General features: G+C 40.7%; 1 protein-coding gene across 1 annotated transcript in view; it reads left to right on the top strand.

Moving 5' to 3' along the window:
* ISL2 (ISL LIM homeobox 2) overlaps positions 1–18,949 on the top strand; it is a 33,254-nt gene that overhangs the window by 11,011 nt on the left and 3,294 nt on the right. Inside the window, exons 4-5 of the mRNA XM_044283397.1 lie at positions 11,205–11,485; positions 15,569–15,736. Coding sequence (XP_044139332.1) covers positions 11,205–11,485; positions 15,569–15,736 — 449 coding nt within the window. The remainder of the gene's footprint in view (positions 1–11,204; positions 11,486–15,568; positions 15,737–18,949) is intronic.

The raw sequence follows: 18,949 nt of genomic DNA, 5'->3' as shown, positions 1-18,949 counted from the left end.
TGCGCACGCGCGGGATCTTAGAAAAGAAGGAGGGGGGACTGAGGGAGAGCCGGAGGCGTATTTCTTGATATTCAGGCGGCGCTGACCAGAGCAGAGGAGGAGCTGGGCACCAACGGCGGCGGGGGCGGGCGGCATCTTCAGACCATGAGAAACGCCCTGGGCACCTTATCTACATGACTGACAGGTTAGATAAAAGGTTTTTTTTATCAAAACGAGCCAGCAGATTTAGCTTATAACAACACCTTAGTAATCACAGGGGCTCCATGGACAGAACAATATTTTTAAAAGTGGGGGTTAGAAACTGGTGACAGAGTCCCTTTAAGACCACATATGGGGTGTTGCTGTATACAGTAGAAAATGGATAAAAAATTGTAGAGTGCATTTTCTCCTGTTACCCCTTGTAAAAATTAAACATTTGGGACTAAAGCGACATTTTCATGTAAAAATGCAATTTATCATTTTCAGCCAAGTGTTTCGAAATGTTATGAAACGTATGTTGGGTCAAAGCATTCACTGCAGCCCTCCATAAATTCATTCCTTGAGGGGTATAGTTTCCAAAATGGGGTTACTTTTTCTGGGTTTCCTTTCCAGGGGTACCTCAGAGCCCCTTCAATTTCAACATGGCTCCCGAAAACCATTCCATCAAAACCATATGGTGCTCCTTCCCTTCTGCGCCCTGCCGTGTGCCCATGCAGCAGTTTACAACCACATAGGGGGTGTTTCTGTAAACTGCAGAATCAGAGTAATAAATATTGAGGTTTGTTTTGCTGTTAACCCTTGCTGTGTTATAAAAAAAAATGATTAAAATGGAAAATGTGCACAAAAAAAAGTTAATTTCCACCTTGATTTTGCTCTCTTTCTTGTGGAAAGGGGTCACAAAGTTTCAAAAATCAGTTTTGAATACTTTGAAGGATGTAGTTCCTAAAATGGGGTAATTTATGAGTGGTTTCCATTATGTAAGGCCCTCAAAGTAACTTCAGAACTGATTGGTCCTTAAAAAAGTCGGTTTTGAAAATTTTATAGAAAATTTGAAAAATCGCTTCTAAAATCCTAAGCCTTCTAACGTCCTAAAAAAATAAAATGACATTAATGATGCTGACATAAAGTAGACATATGGTGAGTGTTAATTAATAACTATTTTATGAAGTATCACTATCTGTCTTTAATGCATGGAAATTCAAATTTAGAAAATTGCCATTTTTTTTCAAATTTCCTGTAAATTAATTACTGCCAAAATTAAAAAAACTGTCTATGAATATTGAATTTAAAGAAAATAACCCTTTCTGACAGAATTGTCCCTTTAAAGGGTCTCATAGATTAGGGGGGTATATATATATTTTTCCTTACAGAAAATCCTTTCTTGTTCATGTGCTTGAGCTGAAATTCGGAATGAGCTGACATACCAGGCTCTGCCCATGGACAGTTAATAGCCTCAGCAGTTTCATGTTGTATCCCGCAGAGGCCAGTGATAGGCTGAATCAGCCACGTGACATATACCGCCACTGCTGCCTGTAAACACAATCCGGAATTGAGGACTGGAACGTTAGCGACAGATAAGGTGGACATTTATTAAGACCAGCGATTTAGACACTGGTCTTAAAGGGGTTCTCCGGAAAATTAAGAAAAGGAAAATACTTAAATATTACTTTATTTTAAATATATTCCTAAATACCTTTCATTAGTTATAATGGGTCGTTTGGTCTAGGGAGCAATCATTAGGAGAAATAAAATGGCCGTCGTCCTATTAGTGCACAGAAAACCTGTCCTAATCACACAGGAGGACATGTTACTTCAGAGCAGTGAGCCAAAGAGCTGCCTCATCTTATTCTATGATCCTGAATACAGTCTAATATGATTTTCAGCTAAATCTCTGTAGAAATGGAGTTAATGAGGAGGCACGAAGTAGAGTTGAGGGTGAGGGTGATGTAGATAATGGGCAGTAGCACTTGTATGCAGTCTCCATTACCACAGTCTGTCCTGTCTGTCCTCTCTGTACTTCATGTCTCCTTATGAACTCCATTCCTACAGAGATTCAGTTAAAGTTCTTATAATCTGTATTCAGGATCATAACCCCTGCCAAAAAGGAGAGGAGGATGAGGTGGCTCTTTACCTCAGTGCTCAGAAGTAACATGTTCTCCTGTATCATTAGGACAGGTTTTGTGTCTATTAATAGGACGGCGGCCATTTTATTTCTCCTAAAGATTGCTCACTAAAGAAAATGATTTATTATAGCTAATGAAAGGTATATGGGAATATATTTACAATAAAGTAATATTTAAGTATTTACATTTTCTAAATTCCCAGAGAACCCCTTTAATCTCTCTGTGCTGCCAGTGGATGCACCAAAGTTATGTAGAGGCTCAGGCCTATACATAACTTTGGTGCTTCCTGCCACCGGCCGTGCAACATGCTTTAAAGAGGACCTTTCACTCGTATACAAACTAAAAACTAACTATACCTGTGGGCAGAGCGGCGCCCAGGGGTCCCCCTGCACTTACTAGTATGCCTGGGCGCTGCTCCGTTCGCCCGGTATAGACTCCGGTGTCTCAGCTCCGTCTGTTGTATTGGACTGATTTTTTGTAGGAGGCGTGTCCCTTGCTGCAGTGCTGGCCAATCGCAGCACACAGCTCATAGCCTAAATACGCCAAAAAGTGGCATATAACACACTAATAAATGACCACCAAGTGTTTAGTATATGTTTATTATTTTATTATTTTAACGAGGGGTGTAAATATAGCTATAGCACTATAGCTATGGCGGCAGGGGGGTTAGTCAGGTGCAAGAACATTGTACCTTTATGTGGGAAATAGCAATATAGTGGCTTCTGATATATAGTGCTTTTTTAATTTTCCTACAATAGGCGGTGGGGGCCCCATCTTATTTTGCTATGGACCAATATGAATTATAGTTATGCCCCTGATTTTAACATATTTAAGAGCACTGGTTGGTTTTCACCCCTTTAATCGGATACTACAAACATCTGGTTATCTGCTACACAAAAAATGTCTCATATAAAATAGTTGGTAGATTTTGGTTCTGTTATTGATTTTGAGTCATGGTTTACCCTTATATGTGTCTGTATCTGTATACATGGGGATAATGGTTATGAAAGCTTATGCAAAAGCATACTGAGGAGATCTATAGTGTCTTAATTATTTCCATTGTCCAGTTACAAAATAAATGCATTGTGTTCTCGGTTGCTTTCAGCAATACTTTCCTCTACCTATTCTTTGTGCTGCTTTTTATATTCTAATGTTTCTTAAACCCTATGAGGGTCAACATGAATAGTCACTTACCAGATCATGAATGTCTAGGGACAGGCAAGTGCTCATTGAAAGCCCATGAGTGTTAGGCATCATGCACTCGAACGTATATTGGTGGACCGTATACGGAACCATTCATTTCAATGGGTCTGCAAAAAAAACCGGAAGTTACTCCGTGTGCATTCTGTTTCCTTATGTCCGTATTTCCGTTCTGCAAAAAAACTGAACATGTCCTTTTATTGTCCACATTACGGACAAGGATAGTACTGTTCTATCAGGGGCCAGCTGTTCCGTTCCGCAAAATACGGAATGCACACTGACGTCATCTGTATTTTTTGCGGACCGCAAAATACATACTGTTGTGTGCAAGAGGCCTTACTTATATGTTCTTTGTAAGGATCTCCTCGTTCAAGCATGTTTGCCTATGTAAGGGGCACTTTGGTGATTTTTTTGCTTTTGAGAAGTACCCCTTGGTCTCCTGGGAGTGCTGCTCTGAATATGGGAGGAGGCAGTTTTTGGTCCTAAGCATTTTAATTATTAGATATTTATATAATGCACACTGAATCCATTGATTATGTTTGTGTTGAATAATTAGAAATGTTAGCAAATCATAGGAATATAAGGGAAGCTCAGATGGGGTTAGAGGAACGTTCCAGGAAAAACTAATATACAGTAGTATCTAGATCCACTAGTAATAACAAAGGTATTAATTTTTACCTAGATTGTTTCTTTAAATATCTGCTGGACCTACGTTAAAGGGGTATTCTAATGTTAGACATTTATGGTATACCCCACTTTTCATTACATGAAGGAGATACTCACTAGGTTGACCTGGTGATGGATTTCCTGCAGCTATCTTCAGGCAGGACTGGGTTTCTGTTCAAGAGATTAGAGTGGATATGAGAGGTGGGCTCTACATTTATCAGGACTCCTTCACAAAAAAGCAAGCAATCTGGCTCCAAATTCCAGAGGGAAACTGAAGCTAGAACTGATCCCATAGTTTTCTGTGGCCTTGTGCGTATAAATTCAGGGCATCAATTGTGATGCCAAATGTCAAATAGTGCCAGACAAAAGAATGATGCATGCATTGTTTTTTCTGTCCACCACTACCCTCCATGGACGTTGGACCTGTGCTCTAAAGTGCACTACACATACATCAGTTGTGCCTGGGTCCACAAAAAACAACAACTGGAAGAACATAACTGATATATGCGAGGCAAGTCTTAGACATTTATAGGCATCAAATATTTGAGACAGGAGGACCCCTTTAATTGCACATACTGGGAAAAATCCATGACACATTGAAGTCCATAATGAGTTCTCATTACTATTATATCCATCTTATTGCTTATATTCATTAATCATAAACTAACCTGCTCTGTGGAGAAATAAGAATCACTACAGGTGAATCAGATTCCTCAATTGACTAATTATACATGAACTTTCCTTCAGTCATTGCCTTGACCGGTCATTGGTTTTTATGTCATTCATCTTTTTATAAGTTGTGTAGCAGCTTGTCGTGCCATCATTGTAAATGGTCAAACACAAATGCCCTGTGTACAGCTATCAGTGACTGACAGCTATCTCTGTATACACGCTAACACAGAGAATGCTATCAATCACTGATAACACCTCCACCATGTACAGCTATCAGTGACTGACAGCTATGTCTGTATACACACAGAATGCTATCAATCACTGATAACACCCCACGTGTAAAACTATCAGTGACTAACAGCTATCTCTGTATACACACTTACACAGAGAATGCTATCAATCACTGATAACACCTCCTACGTGTACACCTATCAGTGACCAACAACTATCTCTGTATACACACTTACACAGAGAATGCTATCAATCACTGATAACACCTCCCCTGTGTACAACTATCAGTGAATGACAGCTATCTATGTATACACACTAACACAAAGAATGCTATCAATTACTTATAACACCGACCCCTTGTACAGCTATCAGTGACTGACAGCTAACTTTGTATACACACTTAGATAAAGAATGCTATCAATTACTGATAACACCTCCCCTGTGTACAGCTATCAGTGACTGACCGCTATCTCTGTATACACACTTACACAGAGAATACTATCAATCACAGATAACACCTCCTCCATGTACAAGTATCCGTGACTGACAGCTACAGTACATACCATCCATACATTTGGACACACCTTCTCATTCAAAGAGTTTTCTTTATTTTCATGACTATGAAAATTGTAGATTCACACTGAAGGCATCAAAACTATGAATTAACACATGTGGAATTATGAACATAACAAAAAAGTGTGAAACAACTGAAAATATGTGATATTCTAGGTTCTTCAAAGTAGCCACCTTTTGCTTTGATTACTGCTTTGCACACTCTTGGCATTCTATTGATGAGCTTCAAGAGGTAGTCACCTGAAATAGAAACATAGAAACATAGAATGTGTCGGCAGATAAGAACCATTTAGCCCATCTAGTCTGCCCAATATACTAAATACTATGGATAGCCCCTGGTCCTATCTTATATGAAGGATGGCCTTATGCCTATCCCATGCATGCTTAAACTCCTCCACTGTATTTGCAGCTACCACATCTGCAGGAAGGCTATTCCATGCATCCACTACTCTCTCAGTAAAGTAATACTTCCTGATATTACTTTTAAACCTTTGCCCCTCTAATTTAACACTATGTCCTCTTGTAGAAGTTTTTCTTCTTGTAAATATTCTCTCCTCTTTTACCTTGTTGATTCCCTTTATGTATTTAAAAGTTTCTATCATATCCCCTCTGTCTCGTCTTTCTTCCAAGCTATACATGTTAAGGTCCTTTAATCTTTCCTGGTAAGTTTTATCCTGCAATCCATGTACTAGTTTAGAAGCTCTTCTCTGAACTCTCTCCAAAGTATCAATATCCTTCTGAAGATATGGTCTCCAGTACTGAGCACAATACTCCAAATGAGGTCTCACTAGTGCTCTGTAGAGCGGCATGAGCACCTCCTTCTTTCTACTGGTAATTCCTCTCCCTATACACCCAAGCATTCTGCTAGCATTTCCTGCTGCTCTATGACATTGTCTGCCTACCTTTAAGTCTTCTGAAATAATGATCCCTAAATCCCTTTCCTCAGATACTGAGGTTAGGACTGTATCACTGATTTTATATTCTGCTCTTGGGTTTTTACGTCCCAGGTGCATTATTTTGCACTTATCAACATTAAATTTTAGTTGCCAGATTTTTGACCATTCCTCTAGTTTTCCTAAGTCCTTTTCCATTTGGTGTATCCCTCCAGGAGCATCAACCCTGTTACAAATCTTTGTGTCATCAGCAAAAAGACACACCTTACCATTGAGGCCTTCTGCAATTTCGCTGATAAAGATATTAAACAGTATGGGTCCCAGAACCGATCCCTGAGGTACCCCACTGGTAACAAGACCTTGGTCTGAATATACTCCATTGACTACAACCCTCTGTTGCCTGTCCCTCAGCCACTGCCTAATCCATTTAACAATATGGGAGTCCAAGCCCAAAGACTGCACTTTATTGATAAGCCTTCTATGTGGGACAGTATCAAAAGCCTTACTAAAGTCTACATAAGCGATGTCTACTGCACCTCCTCCATCTATTATTTTAGTCACCCAATCAAAAAAATCAATAAGATTAGTTTGACATGATCTCCCTGAAGTAAACCCATGCTGTTTTTCATCTTTCAATCCATGGGATTTTAGATGTTCCACAATCCTCTCCTTAAGTATGGTATCCATTAATTTCCCCACTATTGATGTCAGGCTTACTGGCCTATAGTTGCCCGATTCCTCCCTACTACCTTTCTTGTGAATGGGCACAACATTTGCTAATTTCCAATCTTCTGGGACGACTCCTGTTGCCAGTGATTGGTTAAATAAATCTGTTAATGGTTTTGCTAGTTCACCGCTGAGCTCTTTTAATAGCTTTGGGTGTATCCCATCAGGCCCCTGTGACTTATTTGTATTAATTTTAGACAGCTGACTTAGAACCTCTTCCTCTGTAAAGACACATGCATCAAAAGATGCATTAGTCTTCTTTCCTAACTGAGGTCCTTCTCCTTCATTTTCCTTTGTAAAAACTGAACAGAAGTATTCATTGAGGCAGTCAGCTAGTTCTTTATCTTCTTCCATATACCTTCCTTCTTTTGTTTTTAATTTGGTAATTCCTTGTTTTAGTTTCCTTTTTTCATTTATGTATCTGAAAAATGCCTTATCGCCTTTTTTCCCTGACTGAGCTAATTTCTCTTCTGCCTGTGCTTTAGAAGCTCTTATAACTTGTTTGGCCTCTCTCTGCCTAATCTTATAAATTTGCCTGTCATCCTCGTTTTGTTTTTTTGTTTTTTATAATTCCTAAATGCTATCTTTTTGTTTTTAAAGGGTTTCTACCACTTGCTTTGCGCACATTTCGTTTTCAGACACTAGCGATCCGCTAGTGTCTGATGTACAATACAAGCTAAGTATTATATTCTTCTGTTCGGCCGTTTGGTTTAAAAAAGCACTTTTATATTTATGCAAATGAGCCTCTAGGTGCTATGCGGGCGTCTTTTCAGCACCTAGAGGCTCCGTCTACCTTCATAAACTGCCGCCCAGCTCGTCGCTCCAGCACGCCCATCTCCTAGTGAATTCGATCCTCCCCCTGCTTCTGGCGTCTGAAATCTCGCGCCTGCGCCGTTCGTCTCTGCATTCGGCGGCATTCGGTGCAGGCGCAGTCAATGTCTGACCGCTCCCTGCTCAGATATTTCCACTGCGCCTGCGCCTAATGCAATTTCCTGTTGCCTTCAATAGTGCCACTTTTAAGTAGTCCCATTTCTCCTGGACTCCAATGAAACTGTTCCAGTCTGATAGGGACTCGTATACCACTAATCTAATTTTAGAAAAGTCAGATTTTCTAAAATCTAAAACTTTTGTTTTTGTGTGGTGTGACTCAGTCACTGTACTTATAGTAAACCACACTGACTGGTGATCACTAGATCCCAAGCGTCACTTCACAGGTGTGCCCTGTCAGGTTTAATAAGTGGGATTTCTTGCCTTATAAATGGGGTTGGGACCATCAGTTGCGTTGTGGAGAAGTCAGGTGGATACACAGCTGATAGCCCTACTGAATAGACTGTGAGAATTTGTATTATGGCAAGAAAAAAGCAGCTAAGTAAAGAAAAACGAGTGGCCATCATTACTTTAAGAAATGGAGGTCAGTCAGTCCGAAAAATTGGGAAACCTTTGAAAGTGCAGTCACAAAAACCATCAAGCGCTACAAAGAAACTGGCTCACATGCGGACCGCCCCAGGAAAGGAAGACCAAGGGTCACCTCTGCTGCGGAGGATAAGTTCATCCGAGTCACCAACCTCAGAAATCGCAGGTTAACAGCAGCTCAGATTAGAGACCAGGTCAATGCCACACAGAGTTCTAGCAGCAGACACATCTCTAGAACAACTGTTAAGAGGAGACTGTGTGAATCAGGCCTTCATGGTAGAATATCTGCTAGGAAACCACTGCTAAGGACAGGCAACAAGCAGAAGAGACTTGTTTGGGCTAAAGAACACAAGGAATGGACATTAGACCAGTGGAAATCTGTGCTTTGGTCTGATGAGTCCAAATTTGAGATCTTTGGTTCCAACCACCATGCCTTTGTGCGACGCAGAAAACGTGAACGGATGGACTCTACATGCCTGGTTCCCACCGTGAAGCATGGAGGAGGAGGTGTGATGGTGTGGGGGTGCTTTGCTGGTGACACTGTTGGGGATTTATTCAAAATTTAAGGCATACTGAACCAGCATGGCTACCACAGCATCTTGCAGCGGCATGCTATTCCATCCGGTTTGCGTTTAGTTGGACCATCATTTATTTTTGAACAGGACAATGACCCCAAACACACCTCCAGGCTGTGTAAGGGCTATTTGACCATGAAGGAGAGTGATGGGGTGCTGCACCAGATGACCTGGCCTCCACAGTCACCGGACCTGAACCCAATCGAGATGGTTTGGGGTGAGCTGGACCGCAGAGTGAAGGCAAAAGGGCCAACAAGTGCTAAGCATCTCTGGGAACTCCTTCAAGACTGTTGGAAGACCATTTCACGTGACTACCTCTTGAAGCTCATGAAGAGAATGCCAAGAGTGTGCAAAGCAGTAATCAAAGCAAAAGGTGGCTACTTTGAAGAACCTAGAATATGACATATTTTCTGTTGTTTCACACTTTTTTGTTATGTATATAATTCCACATGTGTTAATTCATAGTTTTGATGCCTTCAGTGTGAATCTACAATTTTCATAGTCATGAAAATAAAGAAAACTCTTTGAATAAGAAGGTGTGTCCAAACTTTTGGTCTGTACTGTATATCTGTATACAAAATTACACAGAGAGTGCTAGTAAGCACTGATAACACCTCTCCTGTGTACATCTATCAGTGACTGACAACTATCTCTGTATACACACTTACACAGAGAATACTATCAATCACAGAAAACACCTCCTCCATGTACAAGTATCCGTGACTGACAGCTATCTCTGTATACAAAATTACACAGAGTGCTAGTAATCACTGATAACACCTCCCCTGTGTACATCTATCAGTGACTGACAACTATCTCTGTATACACACTTACACAGAGAATGCTATCAATCATTGATAACACCTCTGCCTTGTACAGCTATCAGTGACTGACAGCTATCTATGTATACACACTTAGAGAATGCTATAAATCATTGATAACACCTCCGCCTTGTACAGCTATCAGTGACTGAAAGGAATCCCTGTATACACACTTACACAGTGAATGCTATCAATCACTGATAACACCTTCCTGTGTACAGATATAAGTGACTGACAGCTATCTCTGTATACACACACAGAGAATGCTATCAATCCTTGATAACACCTCCTCCATGTACAACTATCAGTGACTGACAGTTATCTATGTATGCACACTTACACAGAGAATGCTATCAATAATTGATAAGACAATCCCCCTACTACTGAAGTCAGAAATAGCAGAGATTAAACAAATAAATTAGGACAATTTTATATATATCCAGTGAAATGGCTCATATTTCCTCCAGTGTGGTACAAAAAACACTGGTGGGAAACCAAATCCAAAACAGATCCTATAGTTTTCTATGGGATCGTTCATATTTATCTAGCTCATCATTTGTGATGCCGGATGTTGGGCGCTATCAATCTGTAGATGCCGGACCTGTGTACTAGGACCATATGTATTTTGCGATCTGCAAAAAATGGATCTGCAAAAGATACGGATGCCATCCGTGTGCATTCCGTATTTTGCGGAATGGAACAGCTGGCCCCTAGTAGAACAGTACTATTCTTGTCCATAATGCGGACAATAATAGGACATGTTGTGTTCTATTGTGGAACGGAAATATGGACATACAGAAATGGAATGCACATGGAGTAACTTCTATTTTCTTTGCGGACCTATTGAAAGGAATGGTTCCGTATACGGTCCGCAAAAAAAACAGAACGGACACGGAAATAAAATACGTTTGTGTGCATGAGGCCTAACTGATATGTATGTGCATCCACCCTAACAAGTATTACTGAATCTTTTCCCACCAAACATTATACCAATCTGCTCAGCTCTTCCTGTTCTATACCATGCTGCATGCAGACTGCACTGCGTTACATGGGGACAGGTATTGCCCTGAGGTTATTTTTTTTATCATAAACTACATGGTAATGAGCAGTGTTTAGTTCTCTAATATTATGGTAAAATGTGGTATGATACATCGGCAGGATCCTATGTGGTGGTGACACATGGGTGCTAGTAAGCAGGGACAACAATGTAGTAAACATATTCTGTTCTGGGGACACTTGGGTGCCCTCTTATCATTATGGTCACAGGTCATATTACAGTTTAAAGTTATATCAGCCTAGTATATTCATGATATTTATTTTTATTTGTGCTAGACACTGGCAGAACGTCATCGCTTAGGTCTCATATCCACAAGCAGACAGAGAAGACCACAAGAGTACGGACAGTTTTGAATGAGAAGCAGCTACACACTCTACGAACGTGCTACGCAGCCAACCCCCGACCAGATGCCTTGATGAAGGAGCAGCTTGTTGAGATGACTGGTCTTAGCCCTAGGGTGATCCGTGTCTGGTTTCAGAATAAGCGTTGTAAAGACAAGAAGAAATCCATTCTCATGAAACAACTTCAACAACAACAGCAACTAAATGACAAAACTGTAAGTGAAATACTTGAGTGCATTGGTGATAATAGTACTAGAATGACAAGGGTCATGTAATCCATGAAGTGCCAGTGATATTTTACCTTGCTAAGTTCTTACAGAGACTTTCTTTTCCCGAGATTCTCATAATAACCGTTTAACTGAAGACAGCAGATGCAGTATAAATCACAAGAAGATAGGTTTCGTAGTTTGATTCCACACGTGAATAAAATGAAATGCTATCTTCTTGTTCCTCACTCAAATAGTGACTGAAACTACATTGAAGGGGTTTATGGTTGGCTCACATTTAAAAAAAAAAAGGCTCAGCATGGTGCAAAATAATAAAATATACTCACCTTAAAGGGGTTCTCCAGGAATTAAGAAAATGTAAATACTTAAATATTATTTTATAATAAATATATTCACAAATACCTTTCATTAGTTATGATGGCTCGTTTTGTCTAGGGAGCAATCATTAGAATAAATAAAATGGCCACTGTCCTATTAGTACACACAAAATCTGTCCTAATCACACAAGAGGACAAATTACTTCACAGCACTGAGCCATAGTGCTGCCTCATCCTCCTCTCTGCTTGTCAGGGATTATGGTCCTGAATACAGGTGAATCTCTGTGGGAATGGAGAAGATGAGGAGACATGAGAGGAGGTGAGGATGTGGCTGATGAGCAGCAGCACTTGTATCCACTTTCCATTACCACAGACTGTCCGGTCCGTCCTCTCTGTACTTCATGTCTCCTCTTGAATTAAATTCCCCAGAGGGGGGGGGGGGGGGTTCCTAGGATAAAAAAAAGAGATCTTGCAGTTACCTGTTAAGGAGGGGGGAATGGCACTCCCAAATTGGTATTTGTATTTCCTGGTTTAAAAATATGGGCATATGACTGGGGGAGAGATAAATCCAATAATTAGATGGCACTTACAGAAAATTGGGTTTAAGGATAATCAAGTTAGGTTGGTGGAGGTTATTAGAATCTGGAATATTGGGGAGTATAAATATAGACAATTATGTATTTAAATTGATGGATCAAGTTTGGAGAGAGATTAAAAGTATAATGGAAATTAAAGGTTATTTGGCGTTCACTACTTTATGAAGTAATATAAATTTGAGGGAAATTCCGAAAATAAAGCACTATGTAAATTGGGAAAATAGAGGGATAGGTCTACTTTGTCACATTTTGAGGGGGATTTACTAAAGGATTTTGAAAGTTTGAGAGAAGAGTATGGAATTCCTAATAAAGATTTCTTCTGGTTTTTGCAATTGAGGGATGCAATCTACTCATGATCAGAAGATCAGGAGAGATATAAGAAGGCCCCTATGGAAAATATTAATACATTTTTAGATAATAGGAAAGTAAAGTATTTCAAGAAGATATAAATTACTATTAAAGTTCAAACAAAGGAAGATTAAAATGAAAGCAAAAGAGAAATGGTGAAAAGATATTGAGGGGTTATCGGATGAACATTGGGAAGATGTATTGAGGAATAGACCCTTGGTCTCAATGAAGGCTTCACATGGGGTTTTATCCACAGAAAATGGGTTTGAAGTCCACAGATGAATGCCCCAGATGTGGTAGGGAACAGGCAGGATTGTTTCATTTAGTTTGGAGATGTCCAAAATTATTTAGGTATTGTTTTGAGATTGTTGATACTATAAATATTATTTTGGGAGTACAGGTAGTGGATGATCCGGTGGCTTGTATATTGGGTGGTACAAGGCATTTGGAGGTTTCTAGAATGATTAAACAGGTACTTAGTAAGTTGTTGTTCCAGGCAAGACTTCTTATCCTAAAAGGATGGATCGAAAAAGACCCACCTTCTAGAATAGAATGGAGTAAATCTGTGAACAATATGATAAGAATGGAAAGGATAATTTATTATAATAAGGGAATGAAGGACAGTTTTTGTCAGGTTTGGAGCAGATGGCTTGACAGTGGTAAGGTAAAATAGTGGGGTGTTTTTTTTTTTCTTCTCTTCCTCTCTCTTGGGGGGACATGGGTGGGGGATGGTTAGGGTACTGGGGCAATGGGGGGTTAATTTTAAAGGTTTTGCCTAAGGTTTGTGTTTAGTTTTTCTTTTGTAAGGATGTTACCTTTTTTTTATTGAATAAATAAATATTTAAATAAATAAAAAATTCCTCAGAGATTCAGCTAAAGTTCTTATCATCTGTATTCAGAATCATCATCCCTGACAAGTAGAGAGGAGGAGGAGGATGAGGCAGCTCTTTACTTCAGTGTTGTAAAGTAACTTGTCCTCATTTGTGATCAAGACAGGTTTTGTGTGAACTAATAGGATAGTGGCCATTTTGTTTCTCCGGATGATTGCTCCCCAGACAAAACGAGCCATTATTAATAATGAAAGGTATTTGAGAATATAATTATTACAAAGTAATATTTAAGTATTTTCATTTTCTCAATCCCTGGAGAACCCCTTTAACAATCCCCTGCTTCACCTGTTCTGGCTGTTCCTGGTTCCTCTGGACACACAGGAAATGACTACTCAGCCAAAAACTGAGGCAGGTTAATGCTGCAGCCAGTGATTTACTGAGCGGTTATTTGTTGTGTTGAGGCTGAATAGGAAGTAGCTAATGGCGGGAGAATGGGAGCAGTGGGAGATCGATTTTTAAACAATAATTTTGTCATCTGGTTAACCCCTTTAAAGGATGAGTCATGCACATGAAAGTTCTAGCTCCAGTGGTGCAGTTAGGCATTGCACCATGATCACTGCCACTGACATTGTTGTAGCAAATACTTCCTCAGTATATTTTCTTAGAACTCTATATTGTATTGATCCAATGTTATTCCTCCTGGAAATATATCAATAAATTGACCACTTCACTTGTCAATAGGGTGTGTCCCTATAGTCTGAGGGTATAGCTAGGCAGCAGAGCTGACTGCACGTGTCCAAGCCATGTCCATCCAAGGCAGCCAATGGCCACACAATTTTGCTGTGAAATCATGTGGCTATTGGCTGCTGTGAGTGGGCGTGGCTTGGCTGCATGTAGCCAGCAATGGCATCTGGCCGTACCCTGAGACTGTTAGCACTCATTGGATACCATCACAATAGATTGTGCAAGGACACACCCTATTGACAAGGTGAATGAAAGAGGATTAGACAGTGCAGAATTATGAAAGAAAATACTCCAGAATCATTATTTCTAAGGGAAATACAAATATTTGGAAAATAGACATGTCTGAAGAGCTGAAGGGTCCTTATGAACTATTTCTTAACAAGTTGCATAGATAGGATAATGAACCCTGCTAAGATGGATTTAATCTTTTGACAAATTTGGGTTTCTAAAAAAAATAATATATATATTGATATATTAATACAAATGAATACAGTGTCATGCAAGATTATTTTTTTTTAAAATATGCCACACTGTACAGTGCGTTGTGCTTCGTATCTGTAGCGTTTGTGGTATTCAAAAATGTTTTCATATATTTAATGTACATTAAATAGCCTTTTGCACAATTCTTCTTTAAACTTGGGCCACATTGTTGTAAAGTGCTGTTTGTAAGTCATCCGTATTAGGGTTGAGCGAAGCGAAGCATCCGAAGTGGAATTCGGTCTGAACTTTAGGAAAAATTTGATTCTAAACTATGCCGAATTTCCTTGCACTTCGTGGTAATGAATCCTTTTTCCTAAAATAAAGGCTGGAGTTGTCTTATAAAGAACAGAAAAAAAAATACTCACCTCATCCACTTGCTCGCGCAGAGGCAGTCCACTCCTCTCCTCATTGAAAAAGACCTGCTGAAGGACCTGCGCTGAGTGTGATGATGTCACTGCGCGTTCCCAGCTTGATCACGTGGTGACGTCAGGGTGAGCAACTGTAAGATGTGTGTGTGTGTTTTTTTTTTAACCCAAAAGCCCATATTGCAATAGCATATTACTGTTTTTAATGGCTGTTAGACGTGTGCACTTCTGTCTAAGTGTCCCATTGATTAAAAGGGTGAATAGGGTTTTAACATAGCGATTCGTGATGAATTAATTCTTAACAAATTTCTTGTCAAACTTTGGCGAGGCTGGCGAATCGAATTTTTCAAAACTTTGCTCATCTCTAGTCTTTATCTAATAATTTCTCCAGAGCCTTCAAGGGTTAACAGGCACACCACTCGTAGCAGGAAGTCCCATCCGCCATGACAGTGCTGTACAAGGCGCCGCAGTGGAAGTACAGACCTACCAACCTCCATGGAAAGCACTCAGTGACTTTGCATTGCAGAGCGACTTGGAACAACCCGCATTTCAGCAGCTGGTGAGGAAAGCATGTATAGTACACTGATAGTGGGAGGACTGGCATGTACCGAGAACACAGATAAACGGACTCATTTAGGGCAGTGCACACTCAAGTACATTAGTACTAGTTTAGGAAAATTCAGGCTAATCTAATGGATGAAAATAAGAGCATTTAAAGGTGGAGACATAAATTATATTATTCGATTCTTCATGTGAAACTGAATAAAAATGCAGTTTGTCATGAACATTGTAGGCCACATGTATCACTGTATTTTTTTTATTAGGGTACATATTGTATTTAGTCCCAGTAATTCAATGCAAATCCACAATATTATGGTAACTGTGAAATAAGTGTCTTTGTTAGTCATGTGAGGGATTATGGAGGTCCATTTGCTCCACTAGCATTGTATCTGGCGATATGTGGTGTTATAACCATGGGTCAATTATGTCTAGAACACAACCAATATTCAGTATAGCAGCACGGGTCTCCACAATGGTTTCTACTGGGTTCCCTGTTAACCTGTCATAGAACAAAACTATGGTAGGCAGGCAATTTTGTAAAAAAACTCAAAATCCAGTTCCAAAAATTGAAATAATAATCCATTAATAATATGGGTGGGCACCGCCAGTCAAAACACAGAGCAAGTCAACATGTATCAATAGCGCAAAACTGAAGCTTACAGTTAAACACACATGCACACACAAGACTTCACCTCCATCATTTCAATAAAATGACTTTATTACCAAAGCATATGGTATCACATCCCTACACAGACAGGTGATTAAACCGTGTAAAAACTGCACAGACATGTCCCCAACATCTAATAAAGTAAAAGGGATTCCCACTTGATGCTATGTTAAAGACCTTAAAGTGTTACTGAAGACCTCATATAGTGTGCTCTCCTTGCTGCAGGAGCCAGACTCATAGGAGAGAATTTATCATTTCCCCGTCAATTTTCTAGGATAAAAAAGTCACAAACACCATGTTTGAGAATTTTTAAACGCCACTTGCAACTAATTTTCTGGCTAGGGGCTAGAGTAGATTTCAGCTTAGGTGAGCGGACTTCTGGAGCTGCGCCTAATTTATGATGAGGTGCGCACCATATCATAAATTAAATACAGCCTCCGTTAGCGCACGGGGAAATCATAGACTGATGTAAAAATAGGGGCCTACAATAAATTTCCCTAATGACTTTTTATTGAGCATGTCTCCCTCTAGGAGGGGAGAGAGAATGCCATATAGGTGCTTCTCTCTCCGTATTCTAGCGATTGGTGGGGGTCTCAGCACCACCTCCTATCATTAACACTCTTTATTCAATTTCCATATTAGCATGTAACTTATTTGTAGACTACAACATTGGTTTCATAATAAGGTAAATTATATTACACTCCAAGAAGGGAAAGTTGTGAAATTATGGAAATCACAGGATAGTCAGACATGTTAGGCTGAGTTCTCACTTCAGTTATTTGGTTGGTTATTTCCATCAGTTATTGTGAGCCAAAACCAGTAGTGAATCCTACTCAGAGACAGTGGCGTGCCTAGGGTGTTTGGCACCTGGGGCGGGTCCTTTCCCTGGCACCCCCCCCCCCCCAATACTTAAAAAAATGGTACCTCCTCACAGTAGTATTGCCCTCATTGTACAACCTTCACAGTAGTTTTGTACAGATGTGTGCCCCCTCACAGTCGTTATCCCCACACTGTGCCCCCTAACAGTAGATATGCCCTCACTGTGCCCCTTTCACAGTTGTAATGCCCTCTTTGTGCCCCCTTCACAGTAATAATGCCCATTGTGCCCCCTTTATAGTAATAATGCCCACTGTGCCCTCCTAACAGTAATAATGCCCATTGTGCCCCCTTAATAGCAGTAATGCCCACTGTGCTAGTAATGCCATCTGTGCCCCCTCCATAGTGGAAATCCCCACTGTGCCCCCTTTTACAGTAATAATGCCCACTGTGCCCCCTTCACAGTAATAATGCCCATTGTGCCCCTTCACAGTAATAATGCCCATTGTGCCCCCCTTAATAGTAGTAATGCCCACTGTGCTAGTAATGCCCTCTGTGCTCCCTCCATAGTGGAAACCCCTATTTTTTCCCTTCACAGTAATAATGCCCTCTGTGCCCCCTTTTATTGTAGTAATGCCCTCTGGCTCTGTGCCCCTTCATAGTAGAAATGCCCATTGTGCCCCCTTCTCATTAGTAATTTCCTCTGTGCCCCCTCCATAGTAGTAATGCCCTCGGTGCCCCCTCCATAGTAATAAAGTCCTCAGTGCCCCCTCCATAGAAAAAAAGTCCTCTGTGCTCCCTCAATAGTATTAAAGTCCTCTGTCTGTGCCCCCTCCATAGTAATAAAGCCCTCTGTGCCCCCTCTGTATTACAAAAAAAAACCAGAAAACACAGTAACTACTCACCTTGTCCCGTTCCTGAAGCTCACATACCTCTCTTCCCTGCAGGCACAGATCGCTCTGCAGCACTGTGTGGGGCGGAGCTTATGCAGATTTCTGGGCTGCAGGCTCCACCCACACAGGCCCGAAGCACGATCTGTGCCTTCAGGCTGAATGGTGGAGCAGGGAGAAGTCTTCCTGCTTCACCATTCTGTGTGCCGCCGGCCTGAAGGAGGGGAGGAGCGCTGAGAGCTGAGCAGTGAGGGATAGGACTGCAGCTTCCAGCGCTCCAGCAATGAGCGCTTCCATCTGTATCGATAGAAGCGCTAATTGCTTCTGGCACCCCCTTGAGGGTCCATTCACACGTCCGCAATTTCGTTCCGCATTTTGCGGAACGGAATTGCGGACTCATTCATTTCTATGGGGCAGCACAATGTGCTGCCCGGATCCGGAATTGCGGATCTGCACTTCCAGGTCCGCAATTCTGATCCCGAAAAATATAGAACATGTCCTATTCTTGTCCACAATTGCTATTACGTGCCGGCCAATGTCTGTGTTTTGCGGATCCACACACACGGACGTGTGAATGGACCCTGAGAGCCGGGACCCGGGGCGGACCGCCCCCTATGCTTCCCCTTAGTACGCCACTGCTCAGAGATAAGGTATAATGGAAAGATCTGCTCCTGTTCTGTGTTTTTTAACCGCACCTGGTTTTGGCTCACAATGACTGGTGGAAATAACTGACCAAATAACTGAAGTGTGAATTCAGCCGTACTGATATGCAAATGATAAAAAGATGGAAACCAAATTTTTGTTGTTTTTTTTTTTTAAATGTATTCAGTATCGAGTA

This window comes from Bufo gargarizans, chromosome 2 (assembly GCF_014858855.1).
Source record: "Bufo gargarizans isolate SCDJY-AF-19 chromosome 2, ASM1485885v1, whole genome shotgun sequence".
NCBI lineage: Eukaryota > Metazoa > Chordata > Amphibia > Anura > Bufonidae > Bufo > Bufo gargarizans.
This window is presented reverse-complemented; position numbering and strand designations above follow the sequence as displayed.